This window comes from Euwallacea fornicatus, chromosome 16 (genome assembly GCF_040115645.1).
Source record: "Euwallacea fornicatus isolate EFF26 chromosome 16, ASM4011564v1, whole genome shotgun sequence".
NCBI classification, from domain to species: Eukaryota; Metazoa; Arthropoda; class Insecta; order Coleoptera; family Curculionidae; genus Euwallacea; species Euwallacea fornicatus.
The window spans coordinates 2,723,341-2,743,220 of NC_089556.1; the positions used below are offsets into that span (position 1 = coordinate 2,723,341).

Below are 19,880 nucleotides of genomic sequence, written 5' to 3' on the forward strand. Positions count from 1 at the left end.
AATACATTCCATTTAAGTTATCGCAATTTTCGACCAGAGTAAAGTAAAGAGGTAAAAAGATGAGAGATAACTTTTCTTTTATGCATTTTGGAACTTTTTGGGATGGCTCATTAATCTTGATCTAACATTTTCTACGTTCGGGATTGTTATACACAATCTATTTTTCGACATTTTGTTATCATACGTTTCAAAAACGGGTAATTTTCTTGTCTCATTTAGAGAGTGCCCTAAATTCGTGTTGTACATACACATGGAGTATACTGATGTATCCAATTTACTTCAAATAGTTTCCAATGCTTGATTTTTATCCATTTACACTGCCAGCAATCTTCTGTATAGTTCATCAACATCTTGATTTAATCTTTATTTTTTCTCTATCAACTTCACTGAGCCTTCTTGGGCATCGAATTTTTGGCAAACCTGTTTCGCCATTGTTGAAGTTTTAACACGTTTTACAACGTTTTAACTTTTTATGCATTTCTGTTCTTGATTTCCTCTGTATAAATAAAATATATCGAAAATTTTCATTAGTGTTTTTCACTTTTTGAATCGGTGGCAAATAATTTCAGCAGTAATTTTAAGCCAGTTAGGCACACTCAATGGAAAAATACGTAATGGCTTTGTGGATAGTCGAATATTTTACGGTACCTATTTGTGAGCCAACACTCGCTTCGGTAAACTTGAGCCAAATCGGGGAATTAAAAGCCCAAAAATCAGCGTGTCCTATTTAGAAATGGGGAGTTTCGGATTTGCTTAAATTAGGGAAAGGACTTACGAAGCTCGAATAATTGCCATTGAGCGTGGCCCGAAGATAAACAACACAAATTTCCTCATTAAATATAGACATTTATTTACAAAAACTAAAAACAATCGTGCTCAAAAGTGTAATTCTTGTCTGTATGTATATACAACCTTAAAATTATCTCCGGCCTTATTCACTCTAGAACTTAAGCTAAATAGTAAATTATAATAGTCTTTTGTGTCTTATGTACATCTAAATATACAAAAATAAACCACTAAAATAATAAATAAATCTCTCAATATCTCAATCGTTTTGCGCGTTATTTATACAATCATAAAAATATCTTGAAAAGTGTTTATTTTACAAACATTTACGTATCTGCTTCTGCCTCTCCGCGAAGACACAGAAGAACTCACAAAAACTTTGAGATCAGAAACCTAAAATCTAAAAATTTCCAGTTTTCCGCAAATTTTATACAAACAAAGACATTGTAGAGGGCGATTCGGAACTACGTTAATTACACGATATAAGAATTGAACTTGGTTACGGTGATGATTTGCATTTGGCACAATGATGATGATTAATTATAAAATGGGTCGAAGTACTTCAGGCACAATAATAAACAACAATTAAATCTTTGAAGGTAACAAAAAAGTACTCAATGGTTTGTGGAACTATCATAGGAGATACACGAATTGCTTAAAAACTGTTAAGTGATCGAGTACTTTGCTGGAACGTAGTGTATCATAAAAATAGACCTACAAGACGTATGATTTGCAGCTGAATCAAACACCCTGTAGCGTACGAAATTACTATACATTTCAGTCAGAATGATCATTTAGGACCTTTCCTTGTTGAATGGCTAAAACCTAATCTTATAAAAATATTTTGTACAGTCACAAAATGAACATAATCATTAAACAAATACAACAAAAGCACAACAATAAGTATTGCAATGAAAATCACATTCCTTTCGTTTATAAAATTCGTCTCATTTTAAGTATATGTTGCTGGGACAACCTTTTAAGAGCTTCCAGGGAAACTCTGCGGCAGCATAACACGATGAATCCTGTCCTGGGTAGCTGTTGAAATTTCCATGTAGCTGGTTCTCTCTCAAAGTTGTCCCAGCCTGCTTTAAGTTAAGTACAAAAACTTACACATAAAACGTGTAAATTGCAAAAACACTACTCGTATTATACCAGTCGAATCCGCAAATGTCCGTCTACAAATGGCAAAAGATTTTTGGACGTGTGATCCTTGAATCACTATCCTACACAATAATCTCACGAATCACTCTACGAGTGCGCGAATTTGGGGTGGAATACCCGCTTTCCAGAGACTCCTCATAGGCCAGGGACATGTGTTGAGGGGGTGGGGGAGGTTTGTCATCGTCCATTTGCTCCATGTAAGGGTCGGGCAACCCTGGGGCGTCTCTGTACACTGCGGGGGACTCTAGGCGCTTTTTAGGCTTGTGCACCTGAAAAAACAACGCAAATCCATTTTAGATGAGTTGAATCACCAAATGGGTCATACTTACATACGCTGTAAAATGGAAAAACCAGACTTCATATCTCTTCGATTATTGCGAAAACTAACATCAAGTCGGATTTCCACGTTACACACGGTTTTTACGTTAGATATTTTTTATTTAACACATACCTGTGCATAGGGGTCTTGGTGTGATTGAGGGAAGTGTGCGTAGTCATCGTGTCCACCATATTGGTCGTATTGAGGCCCGCCATTAGCGGCCATCTTTAATTGCCAGAGAGAGTCCTGAGAGTCTACACTGCCATTTCCTTGGACAGTGGTCGTGTAACCGGTGTCTGGAAATGTTATTGAATATTTTTAATTTGTTTACGTAATGTGTGGTAAAAAGAAATCATCCTTTTGAACTGTTGCTTCTAAATATACAAGGTATTGAGGCAATAAGAGTAGAATAAATTTTTAGTCAATTCTTTTAAACTGCAAATTGTAAATATCAAAAAATATACAAAATATTCTATTTAAAAAAATAATTTTTTTACTGGATAACGACATGGAAAAAATTGCAACAATCATTCTACCGCTTTTCAAAGCTCTCAAGCATTTCGTCCATGATTTCTCACCTAAATAGTTCCAATCATTCCTTGGTTCGCCATAGTGTCCGTAACCGTTTTGTGTAGCTGCATATACAGCTTTATGGTCCTCTAAAGCCATTTGTAGATCTAGAGCTTGGTTTTCCAGACCCGGTGCGTAGTAGGGTGGCGGGGCCTGGTTCTGGAACAAAGGTGAATTCAGCTGTAAATAACGCGTTATTAATTATAGGAGAGTAAAAAGCAGATCCAAAGCACTACCACAGAGAAATTAGCGGATTCGAGCACAGATACGTCTGAATTAAATCGGAAAATAGTGCCTTGTAACCGCTTGAAATTTCAAGCAGAACATGCTTAGATTCAAGTATAGGGACGTTTAAAGTCTATAAAGTTCATACGAGTCTCCACAAACAACCATGTACTCACAATTATTGGTCACTCATTCTTCAGAGTATCCATTTCTTTCTTATAGGGGAGCGTTAAATAAATTACGAAAAATTAAATATTGGAAGGAAATCAATGATGATTCTTTTTATAGCTGTGACGCCTCAAATGCCAATCTGAATAGTTCAGTGTATCCAAAAATTCAGAATCATTTTGTACATCAGGTACAAATAAGAATCATATAAAGAGGAGCTTTTACCTGTTGCCCATTCCCACTAGAAGGAATAATAGTAGGTCTGACTGAATCCATTTCCAAATCTTTAGCTTGTTGGGCCTTTTTCCCATGTTGACCCCTCTTGCAACGGCAAAATACCAGCAGTAATCCTAGGCTGATGAAAAACAGCACGGAGGTCGCTACAATCGCTATCAGTGTTGTCGTGGTTAGGGCTGAAGCTTCATGGAGAGGACTGCCATAGCCCACTGAAAGTTTTTAATTAATATTATCTCTGTGATTGACGGTTTTGAAGAAATAGCTTACTTTCTGCTTCAACGAATTCGCCACAATGATCATGATGAGTGCGGAGGCAAAGTTTTACTCGAAGTCTCGGACTGTACTCATCAACACCTATTGGTTCATCTATGAGTGATCTGGCATTGCCGTAGTTTCTACCCATCATCTTGTCTAGACCTTTTTCTTTGGCTGTGGGCACCACGCCTGAGACCTGTTATAAAATGTTACGTAGCAAATAATTCGATAAACGGCGATAAATGTTGCTTACTTGAAGCTGAAGTGTGTCGATAACTTGCCAAGCAGTAACAGGATGATTTTCATTGCTCACAGTCTCAACTACAGCTTCTAAAGGCAAACAGGTGGCAGGCACAATTATTGAGATAGAATTGGATGTCTTGTCGTAGGCTACACGTTGAGGCATTGGGATTCTATCAACTCGAGTTGTAGCACGAATATCATTAGAGTTTTCCCCTACTCCTTTGGTATTCAAAGCTTTGACCTATGAAACCAGCAGGTCATGCCATGTTGCAGTTAAACTATCACTCACCTTAAATAAATAGGTTTGGTGTTGGTCCAAATGGGACACATTGCAAGGAACGTTTTGTTGACAATCCACTTCAGCCCAGTCGCTGTTCTTGGTCATTGGACCGCATCCTTCAACAACAACGTCATTCTCCCCCGAAATCTTCTTATAGGAAACGAAATATTTAGTATTGTACACCCCTCCATTGAAACCTGGCTCCCATCCCAAGGTGACGTACGTAGGTCCAGTATTTAGAGCGGTTAGCTTATTGGGTCTCTCTGGAGGCCCTTTGGGCTGCAATCGAATTTTGGTCTCGGTTTTGCCCAAACTATTGACCACCTGACAATTGTAGTCTCCATAATCCTGCTTCTGGATGTGCGACACTTTTAAAACACTCGTGTATACATCATCTTCATCAGCGGTAGTTTGTACTACATAATGAGCTACAGAGGATGATTGCAGAGAGTTGACATTGTTACCAAAGAACCATTTGAATTCGGGTTTGGGGTAGGCTTGAACGCGACATACCACATCAGCGGTTTCCAAGATATCGAAGGCGACTTTGTTGTAGGGGTGCAGCACTATTGGTTCATCTATAAGAATTTTTTGTGAGGTTTTGTCGGTTTTTGGAAGTAATGAAACGCACGTTCGATTTTAAGGTGCATGGTGGAGTCCGCTCGTCGAACTTCATTCTCGAAACTGCAAGTATAGATTCCTCTATCCGAGGGGAGAAGCTGGTTTCCGTTGGGTCTGGCTCTACCGCTGAATTTCAGGACGCTCCGTATAGTGACTGCTCCATTTGGGTCTGAGTACTCCGTTTTTACCTTGAAGAAACAAGTGCAGGAACTATACGATTACGCAGATACAGGAAGAAGATTTAGAGAAAAAGACAGAAGTTCAGACAGTTAGACAAAAGTAGTTTCAATGAATTGAAAATGAGATTATGAGAATGTGAATTCCTCATAGCGACCTACCTCAAACATATTGGCGTCAGCAGTCAACTCTTCTTCGTCCTTCAGCCACCTCACAACAGGACGTGGTTTACCCCTAGCACTGCAGGATACAGAGAAGTCATGATCTCCCACTTTCTTTGTCTCTAAGGGCTTCAGCTTGTACTTGAAGGTAGGGGGCTGGTGCACCTCCAAATCAACTGAAGACATTTCTCCGGGTCCCAATTCATTGTGAGCTTGGCAGTTGTAAGTTCCTTCAGCTCCCAAATTCGCATTGGCGATGGTGTACTTAGAGCCAGTTGCTAGGATGGTTGTCTCACCGTCTAAATTCAATTTAAACCACCTGGAATTGAAGATAATTGATTAGCTATCTTTAATCTAAATAACTCCTAAATGCTAATCTAAACGATCTGTGCGAGTTACAAAAAGGAGCTAAACGTCCCTTTTCCATGTGAGACAACAGCGGCATAAAATGTAATAAATTCAGCTATGAGCATGAAATTTGCCCATAGACGCAGGTTGAAATTTTCATGAAATGTTGACATTGTGAACGTGTTTTAATGCATTTTTCTGCAGAATAACAAACATATACAGCTCACGCGATGTAATAATTTATTTTACGCTGTCAGGATTGGGACCGACGGTGTATTGGAAAGGTGTGAATTCGAATGGCAGTGTGCATTTGTGATAAAAAGAAATTCCCTTTCATGGCCATCATCAGCTTAATGGAAAAACCGTTTCTTACTTGTATTGGGGCGCTGGCCATCCAGGGGGGGTAGCAACGCAGCTCAAAGTCACAGCGCCGCCCTCGGAAACCACAGGTCTGTTCGGGGAGATCCTGGATCTTCCTGGACGATGGCGTACTAAAAGAGCTACAGAGGCATTGCCCACTCGCTCCGACTTGCGGGATCCCTGGCCCGAAGGGGAGAGGAGATTGACTGCTCTGCATACGTAGGTTCCAGAGCTTTCTGCAGTTACATGGGAAATGTGGAGGGTTTCCCCGGACTGGCGGAAATCTGGCTTGCCTTCTTTGAGCTATAAAAAAGAGGGTAAAATTAACCTGAGCTAGGAGGTAACGTTTTAAGTTGGTCGTATTAACATGCAACTGGACGGACTGCGTGTTCTTATGCCACTCTTAACAAAAGCCCACTGAATATCTACAGAATAGAAGCTTTTGTCAACGACATTGAAGACCACAGTGGTAGGGGAAGAGTAGACTCTCTTAAAGCCCTAAAGATATGCAAAAAATGGGGAAGAAATGTGAAAGTAAAAGGGAATATGAAAAGTAACGGACGAGAAATAAATAATGAGGGGAAATTTTTAAACATTTAAACGGAAAAGTGATTGCAAATCTGCTAGAGGAAAAGGATTATTTCCTGATTCGTGACCGAACGAGGGGGGAAATGTGAAACAGTAGGGAAAGAAAAAACCTAAAAATCATGAGAAATCAGAGGAAAAAATTGTTTTAATGAAACTTGACCGTAATCGTTCCGAGCCATCAAAACTTCACAAAGAAATTGCAAAGTGAATCAAATCCTTCAAATCTGTTATTTGACTACAATGTATTGATTTCTTTATTACAAAATAGAACTCACCCATTCAATTGTAACCGGACTGGGATTGGCAGTAACATTACATTTTATATACACCGGCTCCCCTTCTTCGGCTTCTTTGGTTTTTGCTTCTAGCGTAACAATAGGGGCGTAGAGGACGTCTAAGAATATATCCTGCTCCCCTACTTTCCCCAAACCATTGTCGGCGCTGCACGTGTATTTTCCTTTAAAAAAAAAATAATCTGTGTTAAGCTCGACAAGGCAAACAAGAAAAATCCAATTATGTATCAGGTTTAATAAGCATTGTTAGTGTTCAGAGACAATTATTCCGACAGGAAAAAGAAAAATCATGGAGCTCATTTCATTGCGCTGTTACGCATGAATAAAACGAATCAGAAAGCGAAATATCGCGATTCGATTTTCATTAAGTTTTTGTTGAGAATGAAATTAGTCAGCAGACAACTGATGTCGATAATCAACCATGAAAGTTTTTCTTACCAGAATCCTGGATGGAAACCCTGCGGATTTCGTGATTGTAACTAGAACTTATAAATCTGCTATTCCTCATCCATCTAACTCCTGATACCTTGGGCTTCGCATCCACGTTGCACTCGAGAGTTGCTTTAGAGTCCCTTTCGATGTGTAACGGATTTTCTGGTCCAACCACCACTCTTGGAAAATCTAAAAATAAGAGAAAAACAACGTCGTAAATCAATTAATTTCCAACGTGATTATGCAATGTTCATCCACAACTCATTGGTCGAGTTCTATCCTCATAAAGGTGCAAATTTTAAATTTGAGTGTCAGTTAAATTTAATCATCTGTTAAACTTTTTAGTGCCGGCTCGGAAATAGGAATCTTTCCATTGAATAAATAATTCAGGAAAGTCCCTACGGTTTAGAAGTCTCTTAAATAATGATCTCATCTTGCTCGGATCCCCTTAAGTAAAAACGAGGCGCTAATTTAGTGACTATTTTCTCTGGAGCAGAAAATTAAATATCATTAATTCCTTGTCATAATGAACGATAAACTTTAATTAATATTGTTTGCATAACTCCCGTTCCAAGGGGACGAATTTTGTATTTGTGAAAATGACTCATTTTGTGTTGGATTATTAACTTCAATTTATAATAAAGACAATAATACCAGGTGATTCTATATAAATTGGAAAAGTAAATCTACAAAAAAAATGTTTTAATAAATAAAGTCTTTTTTATTTTCGGGAGCTCAACTTTTTATGCTGTCGTTTTTTTTCCCTAGGTCACCTTCACCTGTCTTTTGTCAACACCTGTCACCTTCACGTGTCAACGTCTGACATTTGAGGCCAACTTAGTTTTCTCAAATGGAAGACAAAACTTTTTCGGAGATTCGAATTCTTTCTCAACAGTAAAAATGTTTTTACTTGTAACATTTTTTGTTGAAAATGATAAAATTCATAATAATAACCAAACACAAAATGAACGCTTTAATGAACTTTATTAAGTTACTTGAGCAATTTTATTTGTTATCTAGTAATTTTACTTGATTGTAATAAAAATCAGTGCAACAAATATTCGAAATTATACCTCTGATGTTCGACGCACTAAACAATTCAGTTTCGAAATGATTGTGCGATATTTTCTAGCATTTTAGGTGTGATGTTTCGACAGGCGCTTTTGATTCGAATTTTCATGTCTTCAGCAGTAATTGACACTCGATCATAAACGATATGTGATAAAATGACCTACCAAAAAAAAAAAAAAAAATATGGTGGAACTAAATCTAATGATCGGGCTGGCCAGTTAACTACACTACCATGTGTAATGCACTCTTGTGAATAATGTTCATTTTAAACTTCTCTGATATCTCTCGCATAATGAACGAGGCAGCCATCATGTTGAAACCATATTGTCAACATTCGCTCCATGATATTATTTGTATATACATGCATAATAAATTAACTTCTTCAAGGTGCACCAAATCTTCTAACAAAAATTTTCAATATTTTCTGCATCGAGGTCGCCATCAATGGAGTATGCTTCAATCAGATGTCTCCCAAAAAAACCCCATCAAACATTTACAGTCCATGATCGCTGTCTTTCCACTTTATACACCCAGTGCGGATTCTCAATTGACACATCTTGTATTTTGTGGCCATTCGCTTGACCGTAATTTGTGAAACTTGATTCGTTCGAAAATAGAACATTTAAAAAACATTGAGTTTTCAGGGAGTCTATTTTCGTCGTTTTGTATTTAGTATTTTATTATGAATTTTGTCACTTTCAGCAAAAAATGTTTCAAGTAAAAACTTTTTTCCTGGCAACAGAAAGTTCGAATCTCTAATAAGAAATTTGGTCTTCATTTCAAAAAAACGAAGATGTCCCCAAAACGATGGGTGAAGGTGACATTGGAAAATAACTGATCGCATAAAATGCTGAACCTCCGAAAATAAAAAAGATTTTATTGGAACATCTTTTTTTTTGTAGTTCTTCGCGACTTCAAGAAATTTGCTCGTCCCATTTATCTAAAATCACCCGGTATATTTCTGTTCAAACCCTGGCAATGAAACATGCGCTTCAGGTTATTGATATTGGGTCCTTTGTACAGGACTCATTTAATTGCCAAAGGACAAACACGTAGAACTGATGTTTTCGAGGTTCCAGACAAACTTTTATGAAAAATGTATTTTCAGAACTGGAAACATTCAATATTCAGTCCAGGGTTAATTTCAGTTGTCAATTTTCGGGACACGTGCTGGAAGGAAACTGATATCTGGGTTGGGCAAAATGTGGAAGTTACGAAAAAGTTGAAACTTTCCACTGTGAAATTAAATATTGTTATGTATTTAATTATTAGTAGAGAATTTTGTTAATCTTGTAGTAAACAACTACACCATTGTTTTTGTTCCAGAGAGTTTCAATTATCATAAAAGTGTTTTGTTTGGATTATTATTCCATTATTAAAATGGAAACTGCTGTGATTCATTCCATTATTGTTCTGAAATGAAAGTGTGTCCAAATATTGTCTTGGAAAACAGACTGCTTTGTTAGGGACATGGGTTTTAATGTCTGTTGTATAAAATAGCGGTAACGGTGAAGACTGGAAAATAACATCTCTGTAGCATTCGGGATAACTGGGGATTCAATGGAGGCTGGACAACTTTAACTAAATTTCCTATCAAGAATAAAGAATTATAATACAATAACGTTGAACATACAGCTGAAAGCTTTACCTTCTATCTGCCGAAGTGTCGCAGAAGACAGAAGAAATAAGGAACAGATTTCGAGTTTTCTTGAATATGAATCTTTGACTCGCCGATGATCACGTCAAAGAATGAATGCAGTTTGCAGAGATCGTTAAATTTTTCCGTGAAGGAAGTTATCAAAAACGGAGTTTAAAGTAGTTCTTCAAATCCCTTAAAACGTTTGGAAATTGAAAAAACGAACCTTTATGGTATCAAATAATTATATATGGAAAAGCAGAGACTTTCTAAGTCATAGATGTGCAGCTTCTTTAGACTTTAAACCTTCAAACGCACTTACAGGTGAAAGATGTGAGGAAAGAAGGAAGAAATGAGAGCGTAGATGATTTCTTAATCTTGAAGCTTTTTGAAAAATTGGCGCGTCCCATAACCCTTCACAAGCTTTAAAATTTCCACCTTTCCCAGGACGTTAGGTCTACGAGGATGGTCCCAGAGGTATCCAACCTGACATATAAGTGGCGATTTTGTGAACATGGAAAAAATTGGTCATCGATACGTGATCCAATATTTTCATTTGAAAGGTCTTAGCATATCCAACATCAAAGCGGAGTTAAATTCTACTTTGGGGGAATCTGGCTCTTGACTAATAACTATAAAATATTGGATGGCAGAGTGTAAATGCGCTCGTGCGAGCTGCCAAGACGAACCACCCAGTGGTCATCTCAATGACGTTCCGAATCTGACCACTCTAGATATTGTGACGAGCATCCACAAAATTATGTTGGAAGATCTTCGACTAACATTGCGTGAGTTGATGGGCATTTCAAAAAGTACTGGACATCACATTTTGACCGAACTGTTGGGTATGAGAAAGCTGTGCGCGAGATGGGTGCCGCGATTACTCACAATCGCAGAAAAACAGCGTCGTGAGGATGTTTCAAGGGAATGTTTGGCAAAGTTTCAGCAGCAATAAAGGCCAGTTTTTGCATCGATTCATAACCATGGATGAAACATGGATCCATTATTCCACACCTGAATGAGCAGTCAAAACAATAGACTCAAAGGGGAGAGTCGGCGGTAAAGACTGCGAAAATCGTTCGATCTGCAAGAAAGGCGATGACGTCTGTTTTTTCTTGGATGAACGCGGAATAATTCTTATTGACTATCTCCCTAAAAGAAAAACAAATGGAGAATATCATATAAATATATTGCAGTGCTTGAGCGAAGAGTTAGGAAAAAGCGACGGCATTTGACGAAAAAGAAAAGTCTTGTTTCATCCAAAATACACGCCAGTCCATGGTTCCGTCACAGAGATAGCCAAAATCATTCAACTGAGTTTCGCACTTTTTTGTCACCTTCCCTACTTTCCAGACTTAGCTCCGTTCGACTATTTCCTATTTTCAAACTGGAACCGACATTTACCAATAATGAAGAGGTGGAGTCCGAGGTTGATAGCTGTTTTAAACCATCCCAAGTCCCTTATTATGAACAGGATATAGAAACCATAGAATATTGCTGGAAAAAGTGTGTCAATCTCAAAGGAGACTTCGTTGAGAATTAATATGATATTTTCCAGTTTTTTCTCTCTAAGTGTTAGGTCGAGTACTTCTGGGACCATCCTCGCGTAGAGTTATGTATTGGCAAGGGGACCGGGCTAATAGACATTAAATGAATGCGAAACAAGTTTTTCTGCTAAAATTATTAAAGAACTTCTAACATGTTTGCCGCAAACTTCGAATCAACAAATTTGGAGCAACACTGGAGTTTTAACAAACTTCTCCGTCGATTCGTTTACACAAACGTTACCCGCAAATTCGCCGAATTGGGGACCATAAAACCTCCCCGAGCTTACTGGCTTTTAACCAAACTTAAGTACACACATGTAGCTTCCTACCACAAGTTCTGCATTTAGCTACTAACGCAAATAGCAAACTGCATCTCACGAATTTCAATGGAAATTAGCCCTCATCAGTATCGATATACTAGTTGAAGCCTGCTATTGTCCTGATTATAAGGCTTTTCTACTCGGCACTAATCAAATGACAGTGTTTGCCAGTCAATCATCCCTGTTAAATGCAGCCTGTCTATGTTAATTTTCCTGTATTGGACCCAGATACGCATTGCAAATTGCCATCATAAATACTTGTATTAATTTAACTTCCTCGTTAATACGTACATTGAACACTTAGAGAAACGGTGGCTTTCAGTATTTTGTCTTGAGCCAAAGCTCTATTCCAGACTTCGCATTTGTACACAGCCTCATCATCGTCTTTGGTCGGGGTGATGGTTAAGGTAGCGGTGGTGGGTTGATCTCGGGATCCTCCGTTTTTCAATGCTGCCTCTAGGGGATACATCGAGCCTGAAACAATGAGCGAAATTCATTAAATGCGCTATGAACGCAACAAGTTGACGTAAAACAAGGCAAAACCAGAGAGGATGTACCAGTTCTCGAGTATTACGTTCTTGAAAGCATTGTTTTTGCTCCTTCTTTGTGGGCAAATAATACGAATTTGAATGAATTTATGACGTACATACGCTCAAAGAACCCTCCATGTTAAAGTAAGTGGGTTGAAGAGAATGCTAGTTTTATCTCGAAAAGATAAAAGGGAAAGGACGTTATTTTGTACAGTGCGGGCTTTAATGAGATACTTTTAGTACGTTTCTAGGAGACAATAAAAACCCCTGCAATTTTATTTCTAGTATACCGACTTCATTAATGCTTCTCTATTAAAACCTGTATTTTGCGGGGGAAGGAGAGGAGGCGGCGTCTCTCAAAGGTCTTGGAGCTTAATCGGCCGCTTCCTTTACCTTAAAACAAGCAAAACCGTCGTGTTTGTAAGCAGAAGCCACTTCCATAAACAGGACTTTTTACAGCAACGGAAACGCCACTAAGGCGAAAAAAAGACCTGCATAATTCACGAGTGCGAAAACTTATGGCAGGAAAAAGGAGACGAGATTACCATCCGAGCAGCAAAAGAGACTCTCTTTTATGCCGGGTCTAAAGTTTCGCGTAGTGGTTTGTATCTCGTTTCTAGCGTCTAAAATTGGTCTCGACACTTTTGCTTTATCGATGGAAAGTCCAATTTAAACTGACCAGCGAGGAGATTTCACTTTCTTCACTCCCACATTGCCGAGGGAGTGAATCGCTTGGTGGCCAAAAAAAAAAAAACAAACTTACAATAAAGCCATTAGAGATATTAGGACTATTTCGGCATAACTTAGAGCTGGCAACAGGAATTATATTTTTTTTGCAATCCTCGTAAAAAAATAAATGACAATTTCATATTGACGATATTTTTTAGTTTGTTGAAGAAAACCAAAAAAAACACGAAGAATTTTTGCAAAGTTCAAAATTACGTAAAAACTACATCTCGAAAACTTAATACGTCATACAGGCTCCCCTAACGTGTGTAACTGCTTCGCATACTTTCACCGAGATGATTTATACACTCTTGTGGTGGATGTTCCCACAACTGTGGAAGTTCTCAAAGGTTTGGGGACGTGGCTGATATTTGTTAAAGCTTCTTTGCAACATGTTCCATGCACGTTCAATGGGGTTAAGGTCAGGCGATCTTGACGGACGCGGTAAAAGTTCGACACCTACCTTTTCAATCGCACCTATAACGATTGCTGCACAACAGCTACACATTACCATCCGAGAATCGGAAATTTTCTCTTATAGCAACATGAAAATTTGACTGAATACTGTTGACGAAGTTCTCTTCATAGATGTTTGTATTCATGTTTCTTTTACACAGGTACGACTCACTTTTCTCACCATAGCAAATTGCGCTCCAGATCATTTATTAATATATTTATTTAACGTGCCTCCCCCCCCGTAAAAGGATGAACTTCTTGTACAGTTTTCAAGTTTCTGCTCACTTCAGGAATTGTCCAGATACGAACACACCGACTATGAGAGTAACGGTCTAATCTAGACTTGTCCGCGATAAATACAAAAGGCCACTCTTCGTCCCGACTGATGTGCTCTCTTGGCCACTCTAGTCTTCCGAGTTTATTTTCTTGGGTAAGGGAAACTCTATTTAAAAGGCATCTCGAGTTTATGTTTACTGCTTTTCCTACGAATTGTTTCGATGGAACTCGGATTATTGCCCAAATGTCTGCATGTCGAAAGGGCACAGTTTCTTCGCGCAGGAACGGCAATAAGTCGGCCTTGCGCAGCTGCGATTTTCTTCAGTTGCTTTCTGCGCCGTCTTACTACGACGTTTCCAGGTTGCTGAAAACTTGTTAACATAGCCTGGATATCACACTTTAAGAAACGAGACACAATTAGGCAACATCCTGTTGCTTTGATCCAGTCTGCAGCATACTTATAGCTTTGCTTTGTTCTTCTGAACTTAAGCTACTCCGAACCCTTATAAAAATGTTCGAACACCTTCGGCAGGACACTTCATCATGAATTTTCTGTTTCACATGAAGAACTCTGCGGCTGAGACTCATTGAATATCCTCACACACTTACGGGGAAGTTGTTAGTAGAAAAAAAACATGTCGTGACTGGTTTCAATGATTCAAGAACGGTTATTTTTTCGTAATAGTGGTAAAAGAGAGAAAGGTTTTCGAAAATTCATGCACTAAGTAATGCAATGTTGGACGCATTACTTAGTAAAGACTCATGAGAAAGTTAAGAAGAGCGAGCACCGTCGTTGGGAGTTTGAGCGGAGCGTCGAAAGACAAACGGCCGCAATACATGGAGCGACACCATAAAGTGATTTTGCAGCATGATAATGCTTGACCTCTTGTTGAGAAAGTGGTCAAGACATACTTGGAAACGTTGAAATGAGAACTCCTACCTCATCCGCCGTATTCTTCACAGCTTCCTCCCCGTAACTATTACTTGTTTCGACTAATGGCACATGGCCTGACTGACCAGCGCTTCTGGTCTTACAAAGAAGTAAAAAATTAGATCGGCTCGTGGATCGCTTCGAAAGGTGACCAGTTTTTTTTCTATGAGAAACTGATACGCTCTCTGAAAAATGTAAAGAGCTAAGAAGCAAAGTTCTATCCTCTTTAAAACTGCTCATTTTTGTGTTGTGAGAGAATTACATTTTTGATATAAAAGTAAATTTTCTGATATTTATATGGAAACTGCACAAATTAAAGGAAAATCACTCTATCAGGAACAAAAAGTACTCGTTACAAGTGAAAAACTGAAGACAGAAAAGTGAAAGGTTTATTTTAAGTAGAGTAATTATATATTACTGTTGAGTATGCCCCAAGATAGTACCGGCATTATGGATAATGTATGGACTTCACCGAAGCTTGAAAGGGGACTACGAATCTCACCTTCACATCTAACAACGCAATATATGAAATCTCGGTTCCGCAAAACAAGCTTAAGGACCACAGTAACGCCACATGACAATTAGCTTTTCTTAATGTACAATCTAGTCCGTCATAAATTAAAATGTCATTGCTTTCACTTAACTGTTATTGATCAGTATTGTTGAACTCTAACCAGACCATTCAGTCTCCTCATTTTGGAGAAAAAAGTGAAAATTTTCCATCACGTACAATATCGAAGATGGTGCGCTTTTGACCATGGGTCAATTAGCAATTTTATTATTTGTCGAGTATTATCGTCCCCTGAAAAATCTCCATGACGATATGTTACACTTTGCATACTGACAAATTGATTTGTGAAGGATCTTCGTGGGCCTAGCATCGGAGCTTTGATCTCCTAACTTTTTCATTCTACCACTATTTTAAAACACTTTACGATTCTCATCAAATCCTCGACGAGAGGTGCAATATAACATATTCAAGCCCTACACGATAAATCTCTCTTTAGCACATGCTTCTTCATTTCTTATACGATAATAGTTGGGAGTTTTCGAATTCAAATATTTCCATGTATCTAAGACCGATCCATATGGAACTGAGCCGTTCTAGTTGCAAACATTTTCGAACAATGAAAGAAGCTTTTCACATTTTAAAGCCTGGAATGATTTGAGGCTAAAATCGACGAAATTCGTGAAAAGTTGTGTCTTTGAAGTTGAGGATGTGGAAAGTAACCATGAAGAGTTTTCCAGACTATTGAAGCATTGAAGAAATCAATATGATCAGTTGTCGAGCTGTTGAACTTTAAAGTTGAGACTTTTAAAGTACGTTACTGCATGAAAAGTCGACTGATTCAAAGCTTGTATTCTCAGGTTCAGAATCGGAGAAAAGTAAAAATTTTGTGTACACCAGGTGGCAAATGGATTTTAATTTTTGCGCTTGCGCGAATTATCCAATTGTAAGACTTTTACGTGAAGATCATAGTACTTAAGACTGGCCATCATTCCGCACTTTTCAATCTTACAATTAGAGCTGTTTTGACTCAAAACGCCTTCAAATTTTAAATATTTGAATGTCCCGCCTAACCGTTCGAGGTCACGGTTGGTCAGAGTCAGGGTCAGAATTACACAAACACAAAGTCTTGACATTCGGTATAATGCAAAACTTGTTCCTTTAAAGGTAATTTCATAATCAGATCGTCCGTTTTTCGGGACATTTCGTAACATAGTATGTCTATTTCTGTTGACGTTGTCTCGTTGCGAACAATAGTATTTCTTACTTTAGAATTTTGCAAAAGTATGAGAACAAGAAATTCATCTGAGGTTATACTTGTTGTGTTTTTCCTTTTTGAAAGATTCGATTTTCCACTGCTTGGAAATAAACGAAAAATTGCCGAAAATTAAAATTCAATAAAACTTAAAATTTTGCACTTCTTCGCTGCTTTTCTCAACCTTTGCTATGCGCATTGATTAATTTCAGTTGTTCAAAGTTGCAGAATCGGAGTTTCAGTGGATTTTTTGAAAATCGTAGAGATGTAAAAAAGGTTTTCTACATTTCTGCGAATTTTTAAGGGATCCACAAACAACAAAAGACCTCGTTAACCTCAGATAACATAATTGTAACGAAAATATGACCAGTACCGGTTTAAAAGCGGTTAATAATATAAAACAGCAAAAGCCCAATTTAAATGCAAATCCGCGTCAATATTTACATTTATAACGAGCTAGTTCGCTTTGGATCTGCGAAATTGTCCAATTGTGATTTAAATTAATTTTTTAAGTCCGAAAAGGGGTTGTGCTGGCAATTTACACTTGGGAAAACAATACCCGGATTAGCGGCGCTAATGGCCAAACCGATCGGGTTTTACAAGGATCGTTTGCCTGATTTATTACGTTTTATGATGATTTTTGTGGGATTTTACAGTCCTGTAATTTACCGACATTTTGATTGATTTTGATTACAAACCCGTCTGAAAGTGTTAATTGGTTTTTTTTTTAGCAAAACTCGTAATCCTTATCTTGATGAAAGACCGCGAAATTTGATGCAGTTCTGCTGCATTACCCGCCGGTTTCGGGTTTACAAAACGATTTACACAAGCTTAAATGAAAATAGGGAAATCCTGCAGGAATCACCAGTAATCCACCCTTGACATATTCCCGACCCTAATTGCCGCTGCAATCTCTAAAAACCTGCAAGAGCATCAATAAGCGCTTAAATTACACAGCTTTACAGCGTCTTTCTCGATCGGAAACTTCTCTTCAGCCTCAAAATCTGCCTTTTTTACCAGGGAATTAAAGATCCCTAACAGTCTTAAGAATTAAGGAGTCGATCTCTATTTCCCCCAGCTCTGTAAATTAAACAGTTGGTTCCCCATGTGAAAATTTGGCCTAAAAAGAAGCGTCTTCGCTAATTCAAGATGATAAATTATCCTGATGGGGTTTTTAAGAGGTTCGGCTCAAATAAGAATAGGATTAACGTTTAAGGTGGGCCGAATCATCCATTTACCTTAATTAATTGAAAATTAAACCAGTTAATAACCACAATGTTGGTATCTTCAACAATTTATCTTCTCACAGTTTGGTTACATACACAAATGACAAAAAGGAGTAATAAACTGCACTAGGAAGATAAAAATCGTACCATGTAATCATGTTGTAATACAAAATTCAGTTCAAATGGGAATTCGGGATACACTTTTCCATTTGGAAATCGTCCGGAAATAATAATTATTAATGAACTCTAATCGATTGGAATTTGAATATTCAATTTGAAGGTACCCCAATAGACCACCAACTTCAAGGGCCTTTGATAATACTCAGAGTAGTGTAACTGGAGTTTACCATGCATATTTTAGGTATTTATTATTGAATACAGGGAAGATACAAAATGTCTTATTACATTCGTTAAATTTAGTTAAGGCGTTTTTAAAACTTCATGGGAAAATGGAGGACCTGTTGTTGAATGATGCAGGAGATTATGAACTCAGGAAAAAGTAATCTAGACCTATTCACGGAAAAATTTTAATATAATCAATCATCATTAATGCTCGTAAGCGTCTCAAGTGAGTTCCTTATGCGAAAGTTCTTTAATGTTGGGGGACTAACATTGATAATACTTGTATGTGTGTGTCTCTCAACATCTCTCTTTCTCTTATTCTTGAGAAACGAACCTAAACGCACTCTCTAAACGACCAATCCTGATCCCCTCGGAATCGCTTAATTGAAAATTTCCCGATTGTTTCAATGCTCACAAGGATTTCTTCTTGTGAGGCCAAGGGACCGAATTTCCTATTGTTCGTTTAATTTTATTTGGGAATTTCTTTCAACTACCAAATTTGATATTTTAGTAATGCGTTGCCAAAAAAGTATGAATTACCCAGCAGAAAGACGCTTCAAGCAAAAACGTTTCCATGCTTGAAATGCTACATAGTAAATATTCGAGAACTTAACGTTCTAAAGTGCAATAATCCCAGCAAAGAACATCCATTCACATTTTGCAATGTGTCTTTTCCATCTCAAGACATTCCCATTTAAAATCAAACAACCTAACGCCGAAACTTCATCTTGAAAGTTAGCTTTAACAAGCTTTTACACTATATTAAGCCGCAAGTACATTCATTTTATATTAAGCTTGGAGCGACTTCACCTGCCTAGAAAGAGCAGCAAAAGATAATTAAACCCGACTTACAATAATTTAAAAGCATATAGGACCTAAATTGCACAATAAATTCCCGACATCTTACCTTCTTTGTACCACTTCACTTCCGGGTCAGGAGATCCCCCTACAGAGCTGCAGGTCAGTTCCTGCCGTTTGCCTTCAGTGGCCGTTACTCTGGATCCGGGAGCGATTTGAGGAGGCTGAGGAGGTGCCAATACAGTCAGGGAGTAGCTTTGAGTGTGGAGATTTTTCCCGGAGCCTCCGGCTTTGACTTTGCATTCAAACTTTCCATCATCTCGGTCATACGAAACGTTGCTTATCAGTAGATCATAGATCCCTTCATCGACGTGATAGTTCAGTCTGAAAAGAGTTTTGAACATAGAATAAAATTTTCGATGTAATAAAAGTTCGGAGGACATTAAGTATTCTCACGTAGGACTGCACAATGGACAGCGAACGTGACAGTCTATTACGAAAACATGAAAATCTCGAAAGGATTTTAATAAAAATTCAGCGAAGATGTCAGTGTGGTATTGTTTTAAGGAATATCAAAGACCGGATGTCTCGAAGTTGTTGCCATTGAATACAAATCAGTTTGAAAAGGGTTCTCTTAGAAACACCCCCAGAACTTTATTTCTGCATAATGAAACAAATAATTAAGCCGCATTCTAACCAGGTAAATTACCTGGTCATAAATAATCAAAAACACGGCCAAATCTTAATTGCTATCAAGCCCAGGATGCTAATTAACTGGAGGAGTTCGGATAATGGATCAACAATGGACGCCGTTCTCCATTATGTGTCCGAGATTGACGGATCTGAGGCTGCAACGCGAAATATCCCGCAATGTTTTAACATTGTACCTGAACGATAACGCCAGTTTATGGGATTCATGGAAAATTATTGGAGTTTTATGGAAAGTGGGGCGTTGTTGGGAATGAAATTGACTGGAATTATTCACTTTGTGGTCTGTGTTCATTGCGATTCAACCAAGAAGCGCTATGGTG

The 19,880-nt window shown here is 38.1% G+C and overlaps 1 protein-coding gene across 3 annotated transcripts in view; it reads right to left on the reverse strand.

Annotated features, from left to right (window-relative positions):
• Positions 1–825: 825 nt before the first annotated feature.
• ed (echinoid) overlaps positions 826–19,880 on the reverse strand; it is a 127,788-nt gene continuing 108,733 nt past the window's right edge. The window contains exons 3-16 of one of the 3 annotated variants that reach the window (XM_066291189.1): positions 18,959–19,233; positions 12,093–12,275; positions 7,234–7,416; positions 6,778–6,959; positions 5,928–6,217; positions 5,207–5,525; positions 4,879–5,056; positions 4,257–4,825; positions 3,978–4,208; positions 3,737–3,920; positions 3,458–3,678; positions 2,848–2,998; positions 2,402–2,565; positions 826–2,219 (exon numbers count right to left, since the gene is read on the reverse strand). In XM_066291189.1, the coding sequence (XP_066147286.1) occupies positions 2,013–2,219; positions 2,402–2,565; positions 2,848–2,998; positions 3,458–3,678; positions 3,737–3,920; positions 3,978–4,208; positions 4,257–4,825; positions 4,879–5,056; positions 5,207–5,525; positions 5,928–6,217; positions 6,778–6,959; positions 7,234–7,416; positions 12,093–12,275; positions 18,959–19,233 (3,337 nt within the window). In that variant the 3' untranslated portion in view covers positions 826–2,012. Of the gene's footprint in view, positions 2,220–2,401; positions 2,566–2,847; positions 3,020–3,240; positions 3,280–3,457; positions 3,679–3,736; positions 3,921–3,977; positions 4,209–4,256; positions 4,826–4,878; positions 5,057–5,206; positions 5,526–5,927; positions 6,218–6,777; positions 6,960–7,233; positions 7,417–12,092; positions 12,276–18,958; positions 19,234–19,880 lie in introns of those variants that run through there. The other 2 variants (XM_066291188.1, XM_066291190.1) reach the window with 2 other exon arrangements.